The sequence below is a fragment of the Triplophysa dalaica genome, chromosome 22 (assembly GCF_015846415.1).
Source record: "Triplophysa dalaica isolate WHDGS20190420 chromosome 22, ASM1584641v1, whole genome shotgun sequence".
In the NCBI taxonomy this organism is placed as follows: domain Eukaryota; kingdom Metazoa; phylum Chordata; class Actinopteri; order Cypriniformes; family Nemacheilidae; genus Triplophysa; species Triplophysa dalaica.
In genome coordinates this window covers 1,130,803-1,156,352 of record NC_079563.1, presented here as the reverse complement: position 1 = coordinate 1,156,352, position 25,550 = coordinate 1,130,803, and the positions used below count along the sequence as shown (strand labels likewise).

Below are 25,550 nucleotides of genomic sequence, written 5' to 3'. Positions count from 1 at the left end.
TAAGTATGCGCTGTGTCTGTGTGTTAATAATAGACATTGCAAAACTAAGAAGTTAACACTGAATTTTTTTATCATTGGATAGGATTGATTTTTGTTCATTAAAAATGTGGATTATGCTCTTATCAAAGAAGAAAAGGGAAACTTTTTTTAACGCAACTCACAGCCGCACAGCTCACTCGTCTCCGTTGCATTTGTTTAATATGCGAGGGAGAGAGAGAGAGACTGGCGTGTTCGACTGCATTCTGCGCTGCGCAGACCAATCAGCATTTGACACAACCCACGGTTCTGCAGGAATGTTTTGTTTTGAAAGCATACGGTGCAGTTTGCCTTCACGTCATATGCTGATCGGTCTGCGCAACACATAATGAAGTCACACCCATTTTGGGAACAAAGAGAGTTCATGGGCTCTCTGCTCACTGTTTCACATTGCATGAGTGTGGCATCAAATCGTGTACGTCATCAAATTGCGATTGGTTTGTGAGATCGACCAAGTTGGTGGGAACAGATCGAATAAAATGTCATAAAATGTGATTATTGGCCAATTCGGATCTATGGAAAGGAAAAGAGCATGTGTTGTCTGGCTTGGAGAGACATATGCAGTACAGGATAGGGAAGAAAGAGGATAGAAACTCCAGAATCAGTGTTACATTTGGACCCTGCATGTAGCACAGTGTATAAACCCCTTTTACAAGCTTAATGCCTGTGTTATCTAGAGACAGACACTGAACATAAGCACGAACAAACACGGGCACTGCCTTGTATATGCACACACATTGGTTGTTTATGCAAAGCATTCCTGTAGGCTAGAATTTATGGCACATGTCTAATAAGAGCGACGGACATCTGTGTCTAAACTGAAACCGCCTGGGGGATCAGCATCATCAAAGCCACATTGCTACCTAAAGGCTGGAATACACTACACAACTTTTGCTCGGATTTTTGCTTCGATTTTAAGTCCAAATGAGTCAACTGTTGCAGTCTGCAGATTTTAGGCAGTCCACCTTGACAAAAAATCCCATAGTGTGTGATCATGGGCACAGACTCAGATTTTCAGCTTCGGACTACGAATCCATACAGTCAGAGGTTATCAAAACTGATTACCCTCCCTAGAGTGCATCTAAACGTGCATCAGGGACATATTTCTCTACTGTCTGGCGATGCATAAATTCACAAAGAAAGAGGTATGAGTGTTTGTTTACTTGTGTTGCCAGATCTTGAAAAAAAAAAAAATCGAAATGCCTTATGTTGAAAGAAGGACGTTACAACCTACACTTTAATAACTTTAAAAACAATTACTTTAAGAGCCCTAGACAAAAAAACGTGTTAATAATTGGTTTTAAACCTTATAAATACTTTCAAACACTGTAAAGGCATTTAAAATACACAGTGTCTCTGCAGATGGTGGTTATGTTAAAATTGCAGAAAGTGCAGTCTTTTGTCGCTGTAATACTACTTTGGTTAAAGGGATACTTCAGGCTTGAATCAAAATGTCCCCATATTTGACTTACCCTCAAGGTATCCTAAGTAAATGTGACTTTCTTCTTGAAGAATAATGCAGTCAGAATTATAATACCCCGTATACTTCCAAGCAGTAGAATGGAAGGCAATTTTTTGAAGCTGTAAAAAGTGCATCCATCGATGCAATCGACGCAATCGGACTCACTCCTATATTTAAATGTGGCTGTCACTTCTGAAACTTCACAGTGTGCACGTGACCAACTCGCTGCGTGATTTTGTGGGAGGTTGTGTTTCAAAAAAAATTTAAACCTGATCCTCAGTCGTGTAGTGAGTTTTTCTTAAATGATGCCTTATTGTTTAAAATCTGTTCAGATTTTGAGTTGAGTAATGTGTTACAGCCTTTACACGGAGACAGTGACATTTGCCACTCAGCTATGTGTTCCGCAGTGTCCATTTCTCATTATCACCTCTACCATCATTTTAGTTTTAAAACATACCACAGCTTGTGATTTTTCGTTCCTGACATCAAAAAGCTTGCACTTTTAATGCCACATTATAATGGTTGTGGAGGACAGAGTGAAAATCTACATTTAGCATCCCGGCCACCTTCGCACTCACCCTGGGTATGTCCATATCTATTCAGAGATGTGGTGATTCAGCTCTTCAAACAATCAAATGAAACTCAAAGAACCTCAACGTCCTGACAACATCTGACTCGAATTAGAGTAACCTAATTCTTCATTGTTTGAATTATTTACACCTAAAACTTCTCAGATATAGGGACTTTTAACTGCATTAGCTTCCATTTTTGCTAAATCTTTACACATTTACCTTGTGGAAAATAAGAACACTTATTTACACAAACATGAGGGAAATGTGAAGGCATGCAAAGACACATAAAGGCAATACTTACGCATCGTCTGCTCCATGGGCTGGGGACTGTCCTATAATACAGACAGAAAGAATTACAGACATACATATCTTAATGTGATTTTCCCTTTTTGGGAGCAGATGTTTTTGCACACCCATATTTGCCATTTCAGAAAGGGAAAGGATTATAATGGCAAGACAATCTTTCATGGAGGCAGAAGGTATGGCACAAACATGCTCCTAAAACTGTCAAGAGCATTACATGAAAAAGTGAAGAATTTATCACATGTGCATTAAAAAAAAAAACCACAGAAAGTGTTTTGTAAAAGAAACATTGGGAAGTTGTTTAGTAAAGTCAAATGCAGCAACGCTGTGATTAATGTTGTACACTCCCATAACTGTACAAGAATGCCATACAGACGTTTTGTTCAGAAACAGTGCTGCTTTCACTATGATAGATTCCTAACATAATAAGTGAAAACAGGCAGGTAGAAAAGAAAACACTGGAGCTACGATAGAGAAGTTTAAGACGTGAGGAGACAATGACCTTACTGTTGGCCCATATGTTAGAAACTGAGAGTTAATTTAATACCCAAGTTCCACAAATCTGAGAAGGCTTTGTATTGAGATACCAACAGGGCTATTTAACGAAGTACAGGTCAAGTGACACTTTCATCATTCACAGCAGTCATTTGTAAAATAACTAACAGACAAAAACATGTATGTGGCCAACAATTATATCAACCTCCCTGCCAGCATGAGCACAAAGGATAGAAAGGCATGAAATAATTTTTTTGCCTTTTACCTATCCGTCCTGGGAAGCCATGGTGCGGAACATTTTCTATTTATCCCTTTATCTGACAAAATGTTCTCTCTGATGCCTCTGCTAACCAGTTGGTTAGTGTCCATTTTTATTTAATTATCTGCTTCATGGTATTTGATATGGAGCTCTCAATCTTTAGGCTTCAGAAAGTTCAATATATTACTAAACATTCAGAGTAAATCAACACAATTTTCATTACCTAGTCGCACATAGAGCACTCCTGTAGCCGAGATAACTTTTGCAGAATTTGAGGCCACACACTGGTAGTATCCGGAGTCGGTGGTGTCCAGATCTTGAATGCGGAGTTTGGATCCGGCCTCTGTTTTACGAATGGAGACTCGTCCCTGCTCCTGCACCACTGGGGCGTCGTTCTTAAACCAGCGAATGTTGGGCCAGGGATTGCCTGCTACTTTGCAGTGCAGTGTGGCTGCCTGGCCTTGTACTATAGTTATATTGTTTGGCGGCTCCACAAACTCCAGGAAATAACCTTGGAAAAGAGGGCAAGGGTGGCTGTTAGGAGGGTCAGGAGTCAGCTTAATAAATCATACCCCATCCTCATCACAGGGTCTATGACAGACACTCAAAACTACAGGACTATTTCAATAGCGAATTAATCAAGAAAATTGCAATTACAACCAATTTCAATTTATGTGGTTAAACAAAATACAGCACTTACAATGCACTACTTGATCTAATGTGTGATGTGTGAAAATGGAGGCCAGAAAGCTTTAAAAAAATTTAGTATGTGAAATATTTTCTATGGCCTTGTTTACTATTTATATGAACTAAACAATATAAGGAAATAATAGGAAGAAGATGGGAAATGAGCCATGCCATAATCAGACTATAGAAGGCCAAACAAAGGTATTAAAGGAATTCTGCCATAATTTCCTCACCTTTGAGTTGTTCCAAACCTGTATAAATTTCTATGTTCTTATGAACACAGACAAAGATATTTAAAAGAATGCTAAACACCAGACAGATACTGCCCCCATTGACTACCATAGTAGAAAAAAATACAATGGTAGTTAAAAGTGCCCCAGAACTGTTTGCTATAGTATATTCTTCAAAATATGTTCTTTTGTGTTCAACCGAACAGAAAAATGGTAACGTGATTTTTCCTACAATGGGAGTATTAAACCAACTATATTTTTAAAACATTTTCATTACTTTCTTGTGATTTATATAAAAAAATATTCTGTTAACTATTTAGGAAGGTACGGAGCAGTTGAAATGTTTTATCCGCATTGTTCTCTGGCTCCCAGTGTAGTGCGAATTACAGCCACAAAAGAAATTGCGCTTAGTATGTTTTTTAATGAAAGATAACTGAGGTTCTGTCAGTGAAGAAAAGATTTACACAACCATTTCACATCGCACATATACAATGTAAGCATAACATGATGTGTACTTGTTTTATGACAAAAAATATGATTTCAGTGATATAATTCTTCAATATAAGATGGACTTCATTTAAATGTGCTTGGCAAGATGGCTGGGCTTAATTGTTCTTATAAAACAGAAAGAGCCTGGATAAAACATCTTATATTATCATACAATCTATATCGTCAATAAAACAAGCTTATTGAAGAAGCTTTATGTCTTTAACACATCATAATGCAAGCTTGTCATTATATGTGCGATTGGCGGTTCAACCGTGCATCTCGTTCTTCAAACACTGCCGGTCTGTATGACAATGGACAAACACTATACATGCTAACGAAATAATCAAAATTTCTGATTTTCAACGAATGCCATGACCACTTATATTGTACAGACAATGACCAAGGCCACCAGGATTCTTCATAATAGCCCATGCAGTAGTATTAATAAGATATGTAATGAATTTTGCCTTTTAAAAGTTACTGTCTTCGTGTATTAACACACAATGTGCATGTTTTACATCAACGTTTTAAGATATCCCCTCCAAACTGCATATAGACATGTGCCTATTCATTTCTAATTCTACATCTCTTGCACAGTATCTACATTTCATTTAAACGGTGCCATCTAAATGCTTTTTTTTGCATAACAGGTACATTCACAGGAACTACTGTCCACACCAAAAATTTTGTCCCTTCCACATCTCTGTAGGAAGGCAACTCAGAAATAACAGAACAAAAATATTAAATATTTCTTTCTAATATGTAAACAAATGTATACACTTTGTATCTGACACAAATCAATTAATGCTAAGATAAATCATACGTTTTTAAGGCTATTGACAATTGAGGGTCACGATTAGATTGAGAATTGATTCTCTATGTGCTAATTTGCATATTTGTGACATCATCACGTCACATATCTCAACTCAACTCAACTTTATTTATGCAGGTCTTTTTTACAATTTTCATTGTTACAAAGCAGCTGTACATGAGACACATTGAATACAAGAACAACAACTAAAGGCATATACCTGTAAAAACAAGAAAAAGGTGAAAACCAAAAAAGACAGACATACAAATGCTCCACACACACAATATGCATACATACATACGCACATTGACATAGACGCACACACACAAACACACTTGCACACACGTACAGTGAAAGCACACATTTGGGATAAAGGAGAGGGAACCACAGGTCAAATATTAAACTGACTATAAATTCTTATATACAATATAAATAATGTTTAACTTCTAAATTCTAAAGCAGCCCCCCCGGCCAGGCAAATAGTGCAAAACAATATGCAAACGGTGGCGAGGAACGCAAAACTCCAATCGAGAAAAAAAACCTCAGGAGAACCCAGGCCCAACCAGGGGATTCCAGCTCCCCTCTGGCAAAAGCTGCTGCCTCTGCACAAGCTCAAAAGTGCTTGCACAACAAGGCTAAATAAAAATAAAAAAAATTTACGAATAAGGTAAATTATAGATTTAAGATTATCCGCTCAGAGTCAGACTGGTGTTGGCTATTTTGCTTCTATAATCTATGAACTGTCGAATACATTTTTTTAATGCAACTAACTGCCAAATAAAGGCATTGTCATTGACATATTTTCTCTTTTTGTTTTCAGACTTTAAAATTAGTGTAAAAACGTGACTTACTTCAGCAATTTTGACGCGCCGCTCGCTCGTAATTCAACAACGCATTTGAAAAGAGGAGAGAAAGTAAGTCGAGATCCTAACTCCATGATCTACACATCATAACACCCGTCACATTTGTAGTCTGATCTCTGGATATATAGTCGTCAGCAGTTTACTTTGATTTCACATTTGTATTATATTTATTTGTTATACATATTGTCATTTTTTTTAATAATCCATGCAAACTGTATAACATAGCCTAGAAAATAAACAATAACTGTTTAATAATCTGTTTAAATAATCTGTTGATATCTACAGGGTATTTTCACAACCTAATTTTTTATAAAGTCCCCTTAACTTCTCATATTATATTAATAAAACTATGAGCATTTACATTAGCTGATCCAAAATCCGTAGTGTGATCGGAATCGTGACCGAAAATCTATAATGTGATCTGAACCGTGAGTTTTGTGATCCATTGCACCACTGGAAGCGCCTCTGTCTTGGTAACAAACTGTATATATTTACAGAGCACGTTCTTGTGTCTTAACAGTCAATGACAAATTTTATGAAAATGTTATTTGCACTCATTTATTAAGTCAGCTGCGGTAGTGAATTAAATGCACAGACAAGAGACAGAGAATTGTCCGTACCCGCAAATTACTTTTTTTCTTCCGATAACATCACATTATTAATTCATTAACTAACATCTGCTTTTTGACATTTGTGAATCAATTCAGAATAGTTCACGTCCGCATCACGATGCAACTGAGAATCACATTTCCCCCACATCTACAATTTATCTAGATGAAAATACACTAAAATCACTTAAAAAATTCCTCGCCATTGATGAGTATTCATCTGAAGAGAAGTGACATTAAAAAGTGTACTGCATTTCTGCATGTCTTTTTTTTTTTACATTTTGTGAGTTTTAGTCTTTGCACTGAGAAGTCCTTGTCCTATTTCCAGATGCTTCCCTCCCTGACAGAGAAGATAAACGTGAGATGACTTGTCAAGGCCTGGCTGCCAGAGCCCTGACCCTGCGTTTAATGGTCTCATTTTAAATGAACTGTTGAACTCTGAGAAACAGCACATCTGGATCAAGTAAATTCAGCTTGTACTGTGAAACAAACATCCTCTTTTAAGCAGTGACGTCGTGAAAACTGAAGAATGAAACAGTTGTCTCAGGATGGGAACTGGATTTTTAGGCCATTAAAGAATAAAAGGGTGAAAGATTTAAGTAATACTGACAATGTTTTGAACAATTCTGCCAAATTACTGTAGCTGCGGGGTTGGTGAGACATTCACATGTTTGCATGTTTAAACAGTTTTTCATATAAAGAAACTTCTGTGAAACACTTTTGTTAAGTTCTGAGTGTTAATGGTAGTCTAAGACATGGAGTAACAGTATTAAATAAATAAAAAAATAGAATAACAATACAAGAGAAAGTTCAGTTCACACGTAACTAAACACTTCTGAGAAACATCATTATCCCCCTTCATGCATGGATGTCACTACTGTGGAGAGATCAAAAGCCATTTCTTGCATTTTGATGACATAGATGCACATCAACCACTTGAGGGGAAACTAGTGCACCATCCTATAGACTGTTTCATCAGACTCATGCACCTGGACTGCCATTTGCTTCCGGTCTGTGTTTGTCTATCAGTCTGTATAATGTCTCATAATATAACTATTTAAATTTTATAAAATATATGTTAATATTAATTAATATTATTATTTTATTGTATAATAACTATGTTAAATAAATGATTTGTTGAATTTAGCTGTATTTTCATTTAATTAAATAAATAATTTGTTGAAAGTGTCCTGTAACTGAGAGCCTGTGAGCTTGGTGCCGCATTCTAAATAAAAAATATTGAAGAGGTAAGTTTAGCAAAGTAACGTTTATTCTTTGTTTCTTTTGCTTATAATCTACCGACATTTTATTATTTGCAAATGTTTACCAGAAGTTAAGGGCAGTCAACGAACACACGCATGTGCAGTAATGTTAGACACTTGTCGGTTGCCTAGATAACAGTTTCTCTCTGTATATCAGTAGCAAAAATAATGCGTTATTAAAGTAGGAAATTAAAGGACAACTCCGGTGAAAAATGAACCTAGGGGTAATTAACACATCATTACAGAGTAGATCTGTGAGATGCGTTTTCATGAAAATCGAATGTAAAGAGTTTTATCTCTAAAAACAGATTAGTTTGTAGCGCTAGTATATGGGGCACAGAGTAAGTAAAATTAAATCGCTAGTTAATACCACTAACAAGGCTCAAAATAGCTACACACTAACATGGTAGCATAATGAGGGTCCCAACATGCAAACCGAAGCATTGAGAACTTTGTAAGTGTACAAACAGTTTAATAAGAAGATACTTTATAAAGACAGTACATTACGCGTATACAGACATCCGCCATCTTGAAAAACAGTCTCGACAAGTCGATCCACGAACGCTGTGCTAAGTGAGCTGGTCGATAGGAATTAAGTTTGTAAAAAATATCATAATAATGGAAATGCATGGATCGACTTGTCGAGACTGTTTTTCAAGATGTCTGTATACGCGTGATGTACTGTCATTATAAAGTATATTCTTATTAAACTGTTTGTACAATTACAAAGTCTTGAGCCTTGTTAGTGGTATTAACTAGCGATTTAATTTTACTTACTCTGTGCCCCATATACTAGCGCTATAAACTAATGTGTTTTTAGAGATAAAACTCTTTACATTCAAATTTTCATGAAAACGCATCCCAGAGAACGATCTACTCGGTAATGATGTGTTAATTACCCCTAGGTTCATTTTTCACCGGAGTTGTCCTTTAAGTTAATAGCTGGAGTTGGGGGTACCAAGACGGCAGTCTCTTGCGTTACCAAGGCAGTGAGTGACATGTTTGTGTTTACGTTCAAGAAAGGTCGTTATTAGCCCTTCGATGGTAAATATTTACTGACCGGCTTGCCTGGATTGGCACGGGGTGGAATGTTTTCAAAAAAATATTTTTATACGTTTTGGCTGCTTTTTTGGCCTGGCATGCATAGTAAAACATTTTTACTCTTTTTCGCAGATCTGTGTGAACGCAAATCATTTTGACAACATTGTTGGGTGAATGTGAAACTTTTTAAAAACACAAGCAAGAAAACTTTCAGTTTTCTACAATATCATTGTTGTGTAAACATACTCTAACAATTTTTCAAGAAAAATCATTTTATACATCTTTACAACTGTTATTTTTAACAACCGATCAAACACTTTGACTCAAGTCTGTTGACTCCGAGCCCCTTTGCTCTTCACAAACACATGAAAAATAACTCAACAGTGTGGAGGTGAGGAATGCAACAGGGTTGCTTAGGGGGAAAACAGACAGAATGACAACAAGCCCCTCAGACTGTGAAAAAATGTGACCTCTGTGTGTGTAAAGCCAGACAGAGCTCAAATAAACAGCCGTGCAACATGAGAGCCAGACCTCAGGTTCACTTCTCACTCAAACCTGATATGAGATCATATATTTTAGCTCACGGCAATCATAAGGGTGGTATGTACCCATAAATGGTTTGCCCAGCAATTGCAGATCTGACAATAAGCCAAGTCAGAGTGCATACTTACAAGACAGAAGCTTATCAACCCGCGTTTATTTCAGGACTATGTATTTTCTGTCATGTTGGTAAATGGTTTATACTAAACATAAATACAAGATCATTCATCTCCAAAAAGTAAAAAAAATCAGAAATTCTGGCAAGCTGTATTTTAAACAAGATTGAAATTTGTCTTAAATCAGACACTTGGGTGTCGTTGTAGACTTCAGACGTGAAAGCTGCATATAACGCTAATAATTAGACTTTTGATTAAAGTAAAATTTGATTAAAGTTATTCACCCTAATTTTGTTCAAAACATATACAGTGCCCTCCACTATTATTGGCACCCTTGGTGAATATGAGCAAAGAAGGCGGTAAAAATGAATCCGCATTGTTTATCCTTTTGATCTATGCTGCTATGCTGCCCTCTGCGGGACGAAATCCAACGCTGTGGTCATCGGAGACTCAATCGTCCGGAACGTACGCGCCTCCTTCAATGAAGGTAAGGTGCGCACTCACTGTTTTCCTGGCGCTCGTGTTCTCGATGTCTCTGCGCAGGTAACTGCGATTCTGAAGGAGGATGCAAGTGTGGGAGCCGTAGTTCTGCACGCGGGGGTGAATGATGTGAGAATGCGGCAGTCGGAGATCCTGAAGAGGGATTTCAGGAGTCTGGTCGATACTGTTCGCAACGCATCGCCCACGGCGAGGATTATCGTATCAGGGCCGCTTCCTACTTACCGACGAGGGAACGAAAAGTTCAGTAGACTATTTACGCTTAATAATTGGTTAAAGTCATGGTGTATTGAACAGAAGCTGCTCTTTGTAAATAATTTTGATCTGTTCTGGGAGCGACCAAGGCTCTTCCGCCCCGACGGGCTGCACCCCAGCAGCATTGGAGCGGAAATTCCTTTCTGACAACATCTCAAAGACGCTACGCACCATTTGACTAGTAAGTACAAATTTTAACCATAGTCTGTGTTCTTCTCACCCAACTGTTAAGAATGTTACAGTTAAGAATGTAACTGCTTTCAAATGCATAGAGACTGTGTCTGTCCCCCGAATAATACAACCAAATAATAATTTATTTAAAAGTATGAGGAAAAATCTTATCATGATTAAACCAAAAGACAATGTATTTAATGAGCAAAACCAACGCCTAAAGTTTGGGCTACTTAATATTAGATCACTAAATCCAAAGGCAGTTATTGTTAATGAAATGATCACAGACAACAGTTTTGATATACTTTGCCTTACTGAAACCTGGCTTAAGCCAAATGATTACTTCGGTCTAAATGAGTCTACTCCACCAAGCTACGGTTATATTCATGAGCCACGTCCGGTTGGTCGAGGTGGTGGTGTCGCAACAATCTTTAGAGACTTTCTTACCGTTACTCGGAGAACAATGCATACATTTAAATCATTTGAAGTGCTTGCGTTGAACATAACTGTTCCAAATAACAGTAAAAAACCATTGGTCTCTCTTACATTGGTTACTGTGTATAGACCCCCTGGGCCTTACACTAATTTTCTGATAGAGTTCGCAGACTTCTTATCGGATCTATTGGTTAACGTCGATAAAGTACTGATTGTTGGAGATTTGAATATCCATGTAGATATTGCTAACGATCCATTAGCTGTGGCGTTTAAAGAACTACTAGACTCTTGTGGTGTAACACAATACATCAATAGTCCTACTCATCGCCTTAATCATACCCTAGACTTGATTATATCTCACGGAGCCGATCTAACCAATATCGATGTTATACCTCAAAGCGATGATGTTTCCGTTCACCATCTTATAACATGTACACTGCGCACTGCAGAAATCAGTTGTATATCTCGTTATCGACAAGGTAGAACAATCACCTCAACTACTAAAGATAGTTTCGTAAAGAACTTGCCAGATCTGACTCCTCTAATAACCTTTCCAACAAATATAGAATCGCTCGATGACATGACCAGCAACATGGGCACTATTTTCTCTAATACATTAGAAGCGGTCGCACCTATGAAGTCAAAAAGGATAAATGAAAAGATCATAGCACCATGGTATAATAACACCACTCGCGCCTTAAAAAGAGAAACGCGTAAACTGGAGCGCAAATGGAAACAAACCCAATTAGAGGTCTTTAAAATTGCATGGAAAGAGAGTGCAAGCCGTTACAAAAAGGCACTAAAAGCGGCAAAAGCCGAGCACTTCCGTAACCTCATAGAAAATAACAAAAACAATCCAAGGTTTTTATTTAGTACAATTGCTAAACTAACAAACAAACAGACTCCACCTGACCTGGGTATTCCGCCGCACCTTGGTAGCAATGAATTCATGAAGTTTTTTACTGAGAAAATCAAAATAATACGAGACAACATAGCTAAAACCAAACCTCCAAGTGTGTCGGAAGAATTAGTTTCAACCGTCACCCAAAAAGAAAAGCTAGAGTGTTTTTCTCCTATAAATCAGGAAGATTTAATTAAAATAATTGCAACATCCAAACCGACGAAATGCTTACTAGACCCCATTCCGACTACTTTATTAAAAGAGTTACTACCTGCTGTAATTGAGCCCATTTGTAACATAATCAACTCGTCAATTAATCTAGGACATGTCCCAGGGCCCTTTAAGATGGCTGTAATCAAGCCTCTCATCAAAAAACCAAACTTAGACCCCAATGAACTTGTAAGCTATAGACCAATTTCAAATCTACCGTACTTGTCTAAAATACTAGAAAAAGTAGTGTCAACTCAACTGTGTACCTTCCTACAAAATAATGACATGAACGAAAAGTTTCAGTCTGGCTTTAGACCGCATCACAACACTGAAACTGCGCTCGTTAGAATTACAAATGACCTCCTTATTGCTTCAGATAAAGGTAACATCTCACTCTTAGTCCTGCTTGACCTTAGTGCTGCTTTCGATACTGTAGACCATAAAATACTACTAGATCGTTTACACAGTTATATCGGTATTCAGGGACAGGCACTGCAATGGTTCAGATCTTACTTAACAGACCGATATCAATACGTCCATTTAAATGGGAAATCATCAAATCTTACGCAAGTAAATTACGGATTACCTCAGGGATCGGTTTTAGGACCCTTGCTTTTCTCCATATACATGCTGCCCCTCGGCAACATTATTAGAAAACATGGAATTAGCTTCCACTGTTATGCAGATGATACTCAGCTTTATATCTCATCAAGACCAGATGATTCCTTTAAGCTATCCAAACTGGCAGAGTGCATCGAGGACATAAAACATTGGATGACAAGTAATTTCCTCCTTTTAAACTCTAGCAAAACAGAAATATTACTTATAGCACTAAAATCAAGTAAACAGAATATCTCCGACTACAGCCTGCAAATTGAAAGCTGCACTGTTACTCCAACAAATACAGTTAAAGACCTAGGCGTTATATTAGACGGCAACCTGTCATTTAAAAATCACATCTCAAATATCACAAAAACAGCCTTCTTCCACCTTAGAAATGTTGCCAAATTACGAAATAGTTTATGTGTTGCAGACGCAGAAAAGCTTATTCATGCATTTGTGACCTCACGGCTTGACTATTGTAATGCTCTACTTAGTGGTTGTCCTGTATCATCGATAAACAAACTACAGTTAGTTCAGAATGCAGCTGCCAGAGTTCTTACTAGGTCAAGAAAATACGATCACATAACCCCAGTTTTATCATCGCTTCACTGGCTACCCATTAAGTATCGTATTGATTTTAAAACATTTTGAATTACTTACAAAGCCCTGAACGGTTTAGCACCTACTTACTTAACCGAGCTTCTATCACGTTACAACCCATCACGCTCTCTAAGATCTCAAAACTTAGGACTTTTGATAACACCTAGAATAACAAAATCCACCAAAGGGGGACGAGCTTTCTCATACGTAGCACCTAAACTCTGGAATAGCCTTCCTGATACAATTCGAGGGTCAGACACACTCTCCCAATTTAAATCTAGATTAAAGACACATCTTTTCAGACAAGCCTTCACTTAATGCATAGTTAATGAACAGCACCTACGCTAATTATTCTCTATATTCTCTTTCCGCCTCTGCCTCGGGATGCCCATCCCGAGGTAGGGAGAAGTTCCACCGTGTCCAGACGACTGACAGATGCCCATCCCCAATTTGAGATTACGCCAGATACAGCTGCAGACTGACTGACCATCCCAGCTCCATCGAAGGCAATTCCACCACCGGCCAAGAGAAATATGACCATCGGACCATCCCAGCTCAGACCACTACATCCCCAACCAAGAGCAAAGACGGACTATTTGTCTTATTAATGCTGAAGTTACAATATTTGGTATTAAATGCTAAACTTAAATCACATGTCAGCAGTTTGAGTGCAGCTATCACACGTCAGAGGGGATCTGGCCCTCCCGGTTGAGCCTGGTTTCTCCCGAGGTTTTTTTCTCCATTAATCAATCGTTGGAGTTTGGGTTCCTCGCCACAGCAGGGCAGTGTTGGCCTGCTCACCGGGAGACTGCATTCATTCATTTTATTTATTTATTTAGAAATTAGATATTATTTATTAGAATGATCTTACTCGTTGTCTAAACACCATGCACTGTGCTGTGTTCTAACTTATCTGTTTTTCCCGTTTGCCCCTGTAAAGCTGCTTTGAAACAATACACATTTTGAAAAGCGCTATATAAATAAACTTGAATTGAATTGGATTGAATCTTTTATTCAAACAATATTCAAACATTTTCATTAAAGTAAAATATTTAAAGTGGGGGGAATATAACATCATGAAAAAAAATGTTTTCTCTTATGCAACCTTATCACAATTATTAGCACCCTTAGAAATGCTTATAAATAAAATATCTCACAATAATATTCCCGTTGATATTTACATTTTCTTAGCACACCAGGCCAACTAGAAATATGATGTTGTCCAGTCATGACTTCTCGTTGCACAGGAGAATAAATATTAGTAACACCAAGCCCAAACCCCCTTAATCATTTATCACAATGAATAAAACCAAAATAATATAGTTCTGATGTGCCATATAGTTCTGTTGAGCTACACAAAATACAAAACAGCTTTAAGGAAATAGTTTAAACAATAAAAAAAATCTAATTTCCAACATCAGGGCAATGATCAAGTAGTTTTAATGGACTGGACATGTTGAAAATCTGCTTGACACTAGATGTTTGTCTATATTGTCTCAATGCACACAGAGAAGAAGAATTTGAATGCCCAAAGACTCTTCAAAGAGTACAGATGGAAAATTGAACCAATCAGTTAAATTTAGGGTCAGAAACCATTTAATAAAAATAAAGGAAAACCGCACCTCCATCAGTGGGACACTGTTCAAGAAACAAATCTTCTGCTCTCATGCAAAAAAAACTCCAACATATTAATCTGCCATACTGGAGCTTTAAACAGGACTGTGTTTTATGGCCATATGAAATGAAAAAGAGTTTTTTTGGCAGCAATAACACAAGATAGGTTTAGTGCACACAAAAAATGTCCCATGTCAACAGATAAATATGTCGACAGATCTTTATTATTGTCGACCTACTTTACAGCAGAGGTCCTGGACATCTTGTTTATATACATGGCATCATGTTTTATATCAAATACCAACAGATATAATGGGTCGTGGTAAAATCTTCCATCAGCAATTTGGTTTAAAATAAACATCAAAATCAGCAAAAATATGTCAATGAACGCAAAATCAAGATCATGCAATAGCCATCCCAGTTACCTGATCTGAACACTATAGAAAATGAGTGGTATGAACTGAAGATAAGATAGCACCAACATTTGAAGGATCTTAAGAGATTCTGTATGAAGGAATGGACTCGAATGACTTGCTCAAACCTCGTCAGACATAAAAGAAAAGACTCGGAGCTGTTTTTCATGCAAATAGTGGTTGCAGAATGTTTTCAATACAAGCAGGGCTCTAACTAACTTTTTGCACTGGTTGCACTGATGCGCCTTACTTTTTGTCTTAGGTGCACCAGCACAAAAGTAAGGTGCACCCACATTTTTGACCTCATCGCATTTACACATTTAACATTTAACTGGTTTTACCAGTTCACTTTTTGTTAAATGTCCATATAGGCAAAATGTATTTGTAAATGATTAACTAACAATCTGGTCAACACGAAGTTCTATATTTGAAGAACAAATCTACATGAAAGATAACTTATTGAAAAAGTGTTGTTGCTTAAAGTGCTTCACTGAGCTGAAATTAAAAAAATATCAAGATAAATGGACCAGGGCTTGAAGGCTCCGTGTCAGAGCATTGATTATGAATTTCGAAAGGATCAGGCCTTAAATTACGTTATTCACGAAAAAGTTGTCGATTGATCTTTTCATCTTCCCTCATCATCCCCTGCTACATTCACTCTGTTTAACTGACGGCATTAGGCTACTCTGCTCTCTGTCTGAATGCAGCACACGCATTTTCAGATGTACACACCAGAGGTACCGCTAGACTTTTTATTGTGCATTCTTTTGACTGACAGGGTCGTAAAAACTTCGTCATAAACTGTTATTACCCGTCATTATGGTGCAAGGTCGTGTTAGGTGGTAATTAGTATGTCTGTGACGTCATCACGCTGTAGTGGCATCTCGGAACTTGTTGTATTTTAATACAACCGAATGCCCAATAAAGCCGTTGTTGTTTATATTCATTTATATATTGAATCTTTTAATGTTTATGTTCATATGTGATTAGATCTGGGAAAACCCAACACATGGAGCAAATTTATATACAGTTTTTGATACCATATTCAAGTCCTTTCCAAATCAGTTTTTATTTTGCCCATATCTTGTGTATGTAACTAAAGTTATGCCTGAGGTCGACTGAAGCGCTATGATGTTCAGGAACGGAATTTGGAGAAAAACGTGTTTAAAGTTCAGTGATGAAAATAAAAGCACAACAGTCCAGTATCACAGGTCAAAGTCTCTTAACAGTGTTAAGAGACTTACTCTAATAACAATACAATAAAAAAAAAAATCCTGGTTTTGAAGTCTATAAACTCTATACTGTACCAAACCGTTTGAATAAAACGAAAGTAAGAAAAAAGGTGCAGCGCACATTTAAAGAACGAGAGCTCTGCCATTATCACTACACAAGGATACTATAACATGACGCACAACAACTAATAAGCAGTGAAGCAAGTTTTACGTTGTTTAACATGTGCATAGTGTCTGGACTTTTGATCTTTTGATATGTTTTGCGATCGGGTTCCGGCTCGCGTGAGCAGCGGAGCGATGATAACTCCTGGCGCTGCAGCCTTTGGGTGCCATAGTTTACACATGACTGGCGGGAAATGTGCATTAATACTTCTTCATTCTTCATGTTATGTGGTTTACTTTGATAGGTGAACTATCTTTCCCGCGTCCCAGCGCGACATCCGACAGGTTTTCGGCCAATCAGAGGGGGACCGCCCTTCACTATCTCTGATTGGTTTAGAACACGATATGGGCCTAATGTGTGTCTGTTGTTGAATCACAGAGAGAGTTGCGGAGATACTTTTCTCCCTCGAACGGCTGGTCGCACCGGTGCGCAGTGTCGGACTCTAGAGCCCTGACAAGGGTGCCAATAATTGTGACCAGAGTTTATAAGAGAAAAAAATCGAATTACTTTAATGAAATGTTGAAATATTGTTGAATTTTTTAATAAAAGATCAAAAGGAGAAACAATGCAGATGTATTTTTACAGCCTTCTTTGCTCATAATACCAAGGGTGCCAATCATAGTGGAGGGCACTGTATTAACCTTCTTTCTTTTGTGGAATCCAAAAGATGATATGTTGAGTGTGTATCTTTGTGCTTTAATATCTGTACAGGTAAATTCAATTCAAAATATCTTCTTTTGTGTTTTGTAGCAACAAGTCATGACATAAGAAATAAGTCTTAAAGGATTTCACAGATAAGAGTTGCACGACCAGAATGTAAAAAAACAAGAATTTGATGACAAAGACCAGAGCACAGGATACCTGAAAAAGACACACACATTCATTTTGCTAAAGGCTGGTTGTGACAGGCACTCCACAATCTATAATCTGTGTGGAAACATCAACGACTCATTGCAGGGTGTGCTGAGCAAGCTAAGTTAATGCTTTGAAGAGAAATGATCAGAAAGCCCACTAACATGCATGACTGTTTCATATCAATGAACAACAGCCCCCAACTTGAGCAACTCTAAACAACAGGACAAACTGTAGCGAGGCCTATTCCGGTAAAGTTTGCATGTTAAAACTTGAATACATGCCAGATGTGAATACAAAAGACAAGTTCATTACTTCTCATGCATAAAGGCTTGTGTGACATTAAAGCACACAAACATGACACCAGAAATAATAAAAAGGCAGCACTTACTGCAGTTATCCCAAATTACAGTAAAAATGACTTTTAATAGTGCGTTGAAAAAGTTCTATACGAAGAGATATACAAGTACATACAGGTATTAGGGATGTGCGAGACTAGTCGACTGGTCTGAATGATACAGCTGCTACTAAGTTGACACTGAAAAATATATTTGATTACACAAAAAAGACACAAAATTAATGTTTTAAAAAAATACACGTATAAGTGTATCTGGAATAGGAATGAAATGTTTTTAATTTAGCTTAGATCTTGCATGCGTTTCCTTTGTGTCAGTCGCACCACACTCGGAAATGACCACTTCAAAGACGAGGTGTGGGAGTGTTTTGTAGAAGGAAAACAAGTATGTTTTATGCTAGCTATTTCATATCAAACTATCAAAAAAATCACTGGAGCCATGCGTAATACTGTATTTATGTTCTTATTATTGCCGCAATGCAGAAAATGCTATCAGAAGCCTGTATAAAATCCGAGGCATAAATACGAAAAGTGGCTGATAATATTAAGTTTATTCATTGTTTAATTCTTAATGCCATTACAGCATCTAAGGCAATATTCATGGCGAGAACGAGTCAATCTTTACACAAGTCTGTTAAATACACAAGTCAATCTATACACAAGTCGGGGGAGGGACAATTTGGAATCCTCAATCAACCTAACCATGTCTTTGTGCTGTGGGAGGAATCCAGAGCCCCCAGAGTAAACACACCCTGACACACAGAGAACATGCAAACTTGCTAACAATCTAAAGCTACATACAGTTACGTAAACAGTTAATCAATTATAAACCTTTGTATTTTAACTGGTATTTAAAGTGTCACAGACTGGCGTTATCCATTTGATGGGAGAATGGTGAATGAATCCTGAGCATGGAAACTAAGATAAGAGATAAGAGAATGGCTTAATCTATTTCCAAACTCACCAGTTTGGAATTACTTTTATCAAAATGTTTTACAAAAATATAATGTGGTTCAATTGATCCAGTATTTCCCACAGAATTTTGAAAGACTGTGGCGCTGATGATGTCACACAGTAATTAGCATATTTGTGATGTCATCAAGGGTCTAGTGTTGGCACTTGAAATCTGATTCGCTTCTACTCTCTGATCTGTTACATTATATGGTATTTAAACACAACAGAATGCTATTTTCATACATTATCTGTTCTGTTGTCAGATATCAAAAACGAGTATAAAATATTGATTACAAATGACCCAATAATACCTAATGTTTAATTCAACCAGTTGTTACTTTTAACTGCTGCTAAAATCCTAAATGTATTATTGCGACATCGTCTGACAAATCACCATACATTTGAAGGGTGGATATATGAGGTGATTTTGGCTGTATTACTTTGTATGTCTTATGCAGCGCAGAGCCTTTACTGATGTTGATCTTCTAATCAAATCTGCGTTTTGAGCAGATCTGTATCAGACTTCGCTTTTAGTTAGAGTAACATTGTTTTTAGCAAATCTTTACATTTTGTGACTTTGGACATCTTATACCTGCACAAACGGTAACATAACACATTAAATCAAACCAAAAAATGAAATCGCATTCAATCACTCTTTTGGAAAAAAAAGAGATGAATGTGACTTGAAAAACTGAATCTGCGGTCAGGTGGGGAAAGTCAGACAAATTTCTAAAACACGAGGTTTAAAGTATCTAAACAACAGCCAGGGAAGCCCAAATTTAGTCCTTAATAATGTGAGTTGTCCCCCTGTCCCAGAGATCGTCAGTATTCATATAAGAGTAGGTGAGAAATTCCCAGATGGGCAAGATTAGAAGTACTCCGCGACGAATACCTCAGATGCTCTACTTGAGACCCCACGCGACAGAATACCACGCACAACCCGCAAAACAGTCTCAGCCCACTTTCATATACAATTAAACATATTGTTAATTATTGTGAAGCTAATGTAACATTAACATTGACCTTGCTTTATTCTTAAATTTACCGTGTTTTATATTTTGCATAGTTTTAATTCCTAGAATTTAAATACGAAGCATTAATATTGAGCATAGTTTCAACAGTTTATTTACGTTTGAGTTGTATATTTGCCCTTTACAATATTATTTATTGCTTTAATGTTTTTTTTAACTTACAGACATGACAAAATACATGATAATTACTCACATGACAATTTTAATCAGGTGGTTTCAAGGGATACACTTGGGGCAATTCAACTTTCTAATCACCTTTTATAAAGGAATAATAACAAAACACAAACAAGCCCTTAGCCAATTAATTCCTAAAACTAAATTACTTATCTATCCAAAGGAAAAAATCAAGAGATGTGTAAAAATGGTGTAGTTTTATGGACAAGGAAAGAAAAGAACAGATGAGGAGAAAGGGAAAGTAAAATGAGAGTGTGGTCTGATAACATTTGGATAACGTCCATGTTAAAACATACTTGGCACATAAAAACACCACAGAAGAGATTCTCTCAGGTTGTTCTTAATACTACAATAGAATGCATATTGGAGTAAAGTATCTACGTGAGAGACATCAACCAATAGTTAAAATACAGACAAAAAAATAATTTGCAGCAGTTTACAGTCAAGCATGTTTCTATTACTAAAAGAACATTCCATTGGCATAATTATTCTACACAATGGGAAGTGTGGATTGGCCTGTTATTGCCGAAATTATACTGAGAAAACACATCTTAAAATCACAAAGGTGTTGCATTCCGTTTAATTGACTTTTATCAGAAGCATATAGCCCTACAAGGTAAAAATGAAAATACATGAAAATAAAAAGCTCTGAATGTGCTGTACTTGAAGAAAATGGAAAGCTTTGTTTCATGTGTTGTTTACTTGTACAAAACCCACGTTTCGTTGTTTATGCAACCCGTCTCTCATAACTTAAGTTGTTGCGCTTGTCATAACATCACATGGCAAATCTATGGCCCCCATTCCAGTACAGTAGGTGGCGGATATGCACCTCGAACGTAAGTTGCTAGCTAGCGGCCATTGAAAAGGAACAGAAGAAGAATTACACCACATGATCACGTCAACATGGTGTACGACGGCCGATCGCATTCATACTACACCCATTCAGGCAAAACAGTGAGTACCCATTTATCCCTCGTATATCGGGTACTTCATGAAATTGAGCACATACTCATTGAGTATGCGATTTCGGATTCAGCCAGTCACTAGCGTATATGAGATCATTGAATCATTTAAAGTGAATCACAGAGAATGCAAGATGTGAACGAGCTTTACTCATTTAGTAAGATATATTTAGTATATAACATTTAGTATATTTTTTATATATTTTAGTATATATTTTTTATATATATTATATATTTTAGTATATATTTAGTATACTCATTTAGTATATAACCTAATAATTCATTTGGCTTATATGGGCACAAAAGTTAGTTGAAAATTATTTTATTTTATTTGAAAAAATCTGTTTGGTTGAACAAAGTAAGGTTTTATATAACCTAATAATCGTCATTTTCATCTAATTTTATTAGAACTTTTAATGTCAAAGTCACTTTGGTTAAGCCACTTAAAGGTACCTACGTGTGTACAAGATCAGGATGGAACCACCTCCGCCTGAATGCACATTATAAACGACTATCTCGCAGTGATTTAAGATCGAGCAGTACTTCTGACTGATCAAAGAGCCGAAGTTCATTGAAGAGCTGTGCATAAAACACAGAATCAATTTCAGAATCGATTTAGACATGTATAGTGTGAATCACTATATATTGTCCAGCACTTATCAGTGTATGAATCTCAACAATGTTACAATCAACACTAATTCAGATAAACAGATTAACTGCAATGCATGCTGAAAATCATCAAATATTTGTGTCCCATGGTGTTTCCCAGCAGTCATTGCACCTTGAAGTTTACTTTTGTTGATTGTCCCCATTTTTGAGATTTATACACTGATTCTTAATGTCTGTGTGTGCTTGATTTCATGTTTACCACTTGCACAGAGCAACGAGTCACATGACGACAGTGATACAGTTGCGGAGGAGGATGGGGACTTGGAATCACAGTGTGGGGCCAAAAAATGACTCCTCCCGCCACCCCCCCCCCCCTTAAATTTAGAATTAGAAAATCTTAGCAAATCTTAGCAAATCTTGCAGCATATCAATGTGGGGAGTCATAATTTGGAGGGGAGTCCAAATTTGGTACAACAATGGCTCAAAATCTGTGATGGAAGGTGCCAGTGTCTATTTACCCAACCCTACCAACGGTTAGGGCTGGGTACTGAACTCGGTACTTTAAAGGACTAGTCAGTAAATCAAGCACCATCTAGTGCTGGGTGCTGCATGAGAGCAAGTACGTTAGAGAAAGATAGCATACATTTAACCTCACGCATAGGTATAATTAAAAAATGCTAAAAAGCAGACTGTTCTAATTAACGTACAAAATAAATAAATAAACACTTGACTCTGTATAAAATCATCTCACAAAGTCCCAAAACAAAGTTATTAATAACAGCTGAATTAAAGCAGTTGAAAAACATGATAAAAACAAACAAGGTGAGTAGAACATCAAGGTGCAATGTTAAATTTACAGGTTTGGACTTACTTTTTTCACTGAAATAAATGTCTTTATTACACAAGGGGGTAAAGGCCCGGGAAAAACAGCTGGCTACAGGCACCGAGTTCCAGGTAACCTACAGGTTGAAATATGAATGGTACCTAACCCTACCTTTTTCAGTACTTTACTCTATATCTTAACCTTTTATTACAAAAACATTTTTTTATTAATTATAAGAAATTGTTGAAATATAACACACTAGGCAAAATAAATACAATAGAATAAAGACAAAATCAAGACAATAGAATAACTTCACTTACTACACAGCATCATCATTATCACTATTTCCTCATCACACATTATAATCATTAATTTATGGAGTTTGATCATTTACCTAAACTTCCACTACTAACAGACCATGATATAATATACCATAAAACAACAGAATCAATTACTGAAATTAAATTTTTTAAATTTAGATTTTTAATATAAAACATGTAAATTGTGCATTAGGCTTCAAACGGCATCTTAACTGTGATGTGCTCAATTACCTCTTTCCATCATTTGTTTTTAATCATGTTGTTCATCTGCTCTAATCCAGCTGTCATTGATAACTCTGTTTCGGGACTTAATGGAATAAATTTGATTCAACAGAAAACATAAAGCACTTTATCAAAATTGGTCGCTAAGTGTGTGCTCAGCGGCCTCAAGTACTGTATACGCTTATCTTTTTTAACAACAACATGATATATGCGCATTTGCGCAGTCGTGTAGTTTATAGAAATTTGTTAAAATCAGGATATGCTTTCTTGATTAAGTTGAGTGAGGTCTGCGATTACCGTACCTTCCGATGTTGGCAAACCTCCACTTTGGGCCTCGGCTAAAGCCTCGACCTCTCCAGACTCTGAAAGGTTCCCATCAGCTACTGCAGAGAGAAGAACACAAGGTTTGAAAATTCAGCCAGTAACTTTTCAATATCATCCTGCAACTTTTTAACAATTTACAATATAATTTGCTATTAAAGTTAACGACAAACCCATTCTGCTGTCATGTGACCATAAAACTAAAGTAAAAAAATGATGAGAAAACCCGCTACGCAATGCTCGTTCCTGCTACCTCAGGGAATCAGGGTTATGTGAGTAACCTTATCGTTCCCTTTCTATACGTTTAATTTCGCATTGCGAGGCAAATGCTATAGGAATCACATCCCATCACGCCGTGCTACGACGGACTTAAGAAATGCGTGCAAACTGGAGACCAGACACTTATTAGGGCACTTTAAAGTCCGGCAGCGGGAGCTCAGGCTCACCGGAGCTCAGTATATGCACTAAAACAGAGTAGCATAACCGAATAAGATGAACACATGCAGGGGCTCATAACATTCAGTGGCCATGCCCAGGTCAGACAGATAAGACGTGTGTTTGCAGGGCAGGCGCAAATGTCTGAAATAGATATCCCCGTAGACCATGCCCAGGAGGAAGCCATACCTCTTATAGAGTGGGCTTTCACCCCAAACGGACATGGTAAGCTAAGGAATTCATAAACCACCATGACGGCATGCACAATCCATCTGGATAGTCTTTGCTTCGAGATCGGCAAACCCTCATACAGTTGTTCTGGCCACCTATACTGGGCAGAACGGTCGGTCTACACTCGTAGTGCTCTGACTGGGCAGAGCGGGTGCTGCTCGTTGTCGTTGCTCGTTGTTGGGGGAGAGCTAGCAGTGACCACTTGAACCCTGTATGGAGTGTAGAATAAGGACCACCTTACCGTCGTTAGGACTGAATTCTAGACAGGACTTTTAATTCTGTCATAATTATTTTATACATGCATGTATGTATTGATCCCTTCCAAAGTAGGGGTGTGACATTTATCCACTCAGTTGAGACACAAGACTAGGTTCACTACAACGAGACAAGATTTTTAAAACTTCTTAAAAGAAATTCTCAATGATGAAATATATAGGGAAAACTGTCTTTAATGCACCCTAAAAACACAAAATGCTCAAATGTGGGCATTTTATATATATATATATATATTTTTTTTTTTTGGAAATTATGAAAAAAGTTTTGGGACAAACTCAACTGGCAAGCAAGTAATTGCACAAAAAATATGCTTTCTGTTTTCTTAACGAGCACATCTTTTAGTAAAGAGCTGTGGTTGTTTTTTATGTGGTCAAATATTTTTTTTTAATTAAAAAAAACACAAACACCCAGCATGTTATAGGCTTAAACTGGATGTGTAAGGGATAAGCGATCCTTTCACACTGTCATTCATCAATTATACAATGTGGGCTGCGCAGACACAAGTCATTATACAACGTGTAATGCCCAGGCAGTACTGTATGTGGGTTCCTGGGATCCCATGACCTTTGTGCAGCTTTCACAATGCTCTCCCAATTGAAACTAAACTGGATCTGCAAACAACCGTGCTTACAAACATGCTGCATGTTTGTAGATGGGTACAAAACATATCCAAAATACACTACACTGCATTGTATTAGCAATAGCAGCCCAGAGCTTTAACTACAAAGCTTCTACTGCCCTACAGGGTGACCAATAAAAGGGCAAGTGTGAAGACTTTGGACAATTATTTTGGCGCAGAGTGCCTGCAAGCACTCAACCCTCTGAATCACAGCCTTTCACAGTGGATTCTACTTTTTTGGCATTCTGCTTCCATGGCAACTGTCGGTAAGCAGGCCACTCTGAGTTCTCATAAAGAGGTGATGGCAAACATCAGATGGCTGGAGTATGCAGAGGCACCCCGTAGGAGAGTGCAGATCCAGAAGGGGGGTAGTGCACTCTCAGCCAGAATGAGAACGTAGAAGCTTGTTAACACTCCATCTTACATCTGGAGAGCAGTTAGACAGGAACTGGTTGCCAGATTCATAAAGTAAAGAAGAGTTATACAATATGTATTGA

At 37.4% G+C, this 25,550-nt stretch overlaps 1 protein-coding gene across 1 annotated transcript in view; it reads right to left on the bottom strand.

The window, feature by feature from the left end:
• Positions 1 to 25,550, bottom strand: part of ror2 (receptor tyrosine kinase-like orphan receptor 2) — a 100,317-nt gene that overhangs the window by 25,868 nt on the left and 48,899 nt on the right. Inside the window, exons 2-4 of the mRNA XM_056736476.1 lie at positions 23,474 to 23,554; positions 3,351 to 3,638; positions 2,372 to 2,402 (exon numbers count right to left, since the gene is read on the bottom strand). Coding sequence (XP_056592454.1) covers positions 2,372 to 2,402; positions 3,351 to 3,638; positions 23,474 to 23,554 — 400 coding nt within the window. The remainder of the gene's footprint in view (positions 1 to 2,371; positions 2,403 to 3,350; positions 3,639 to 23,473; positions 23,555 to 25,550) is intronic.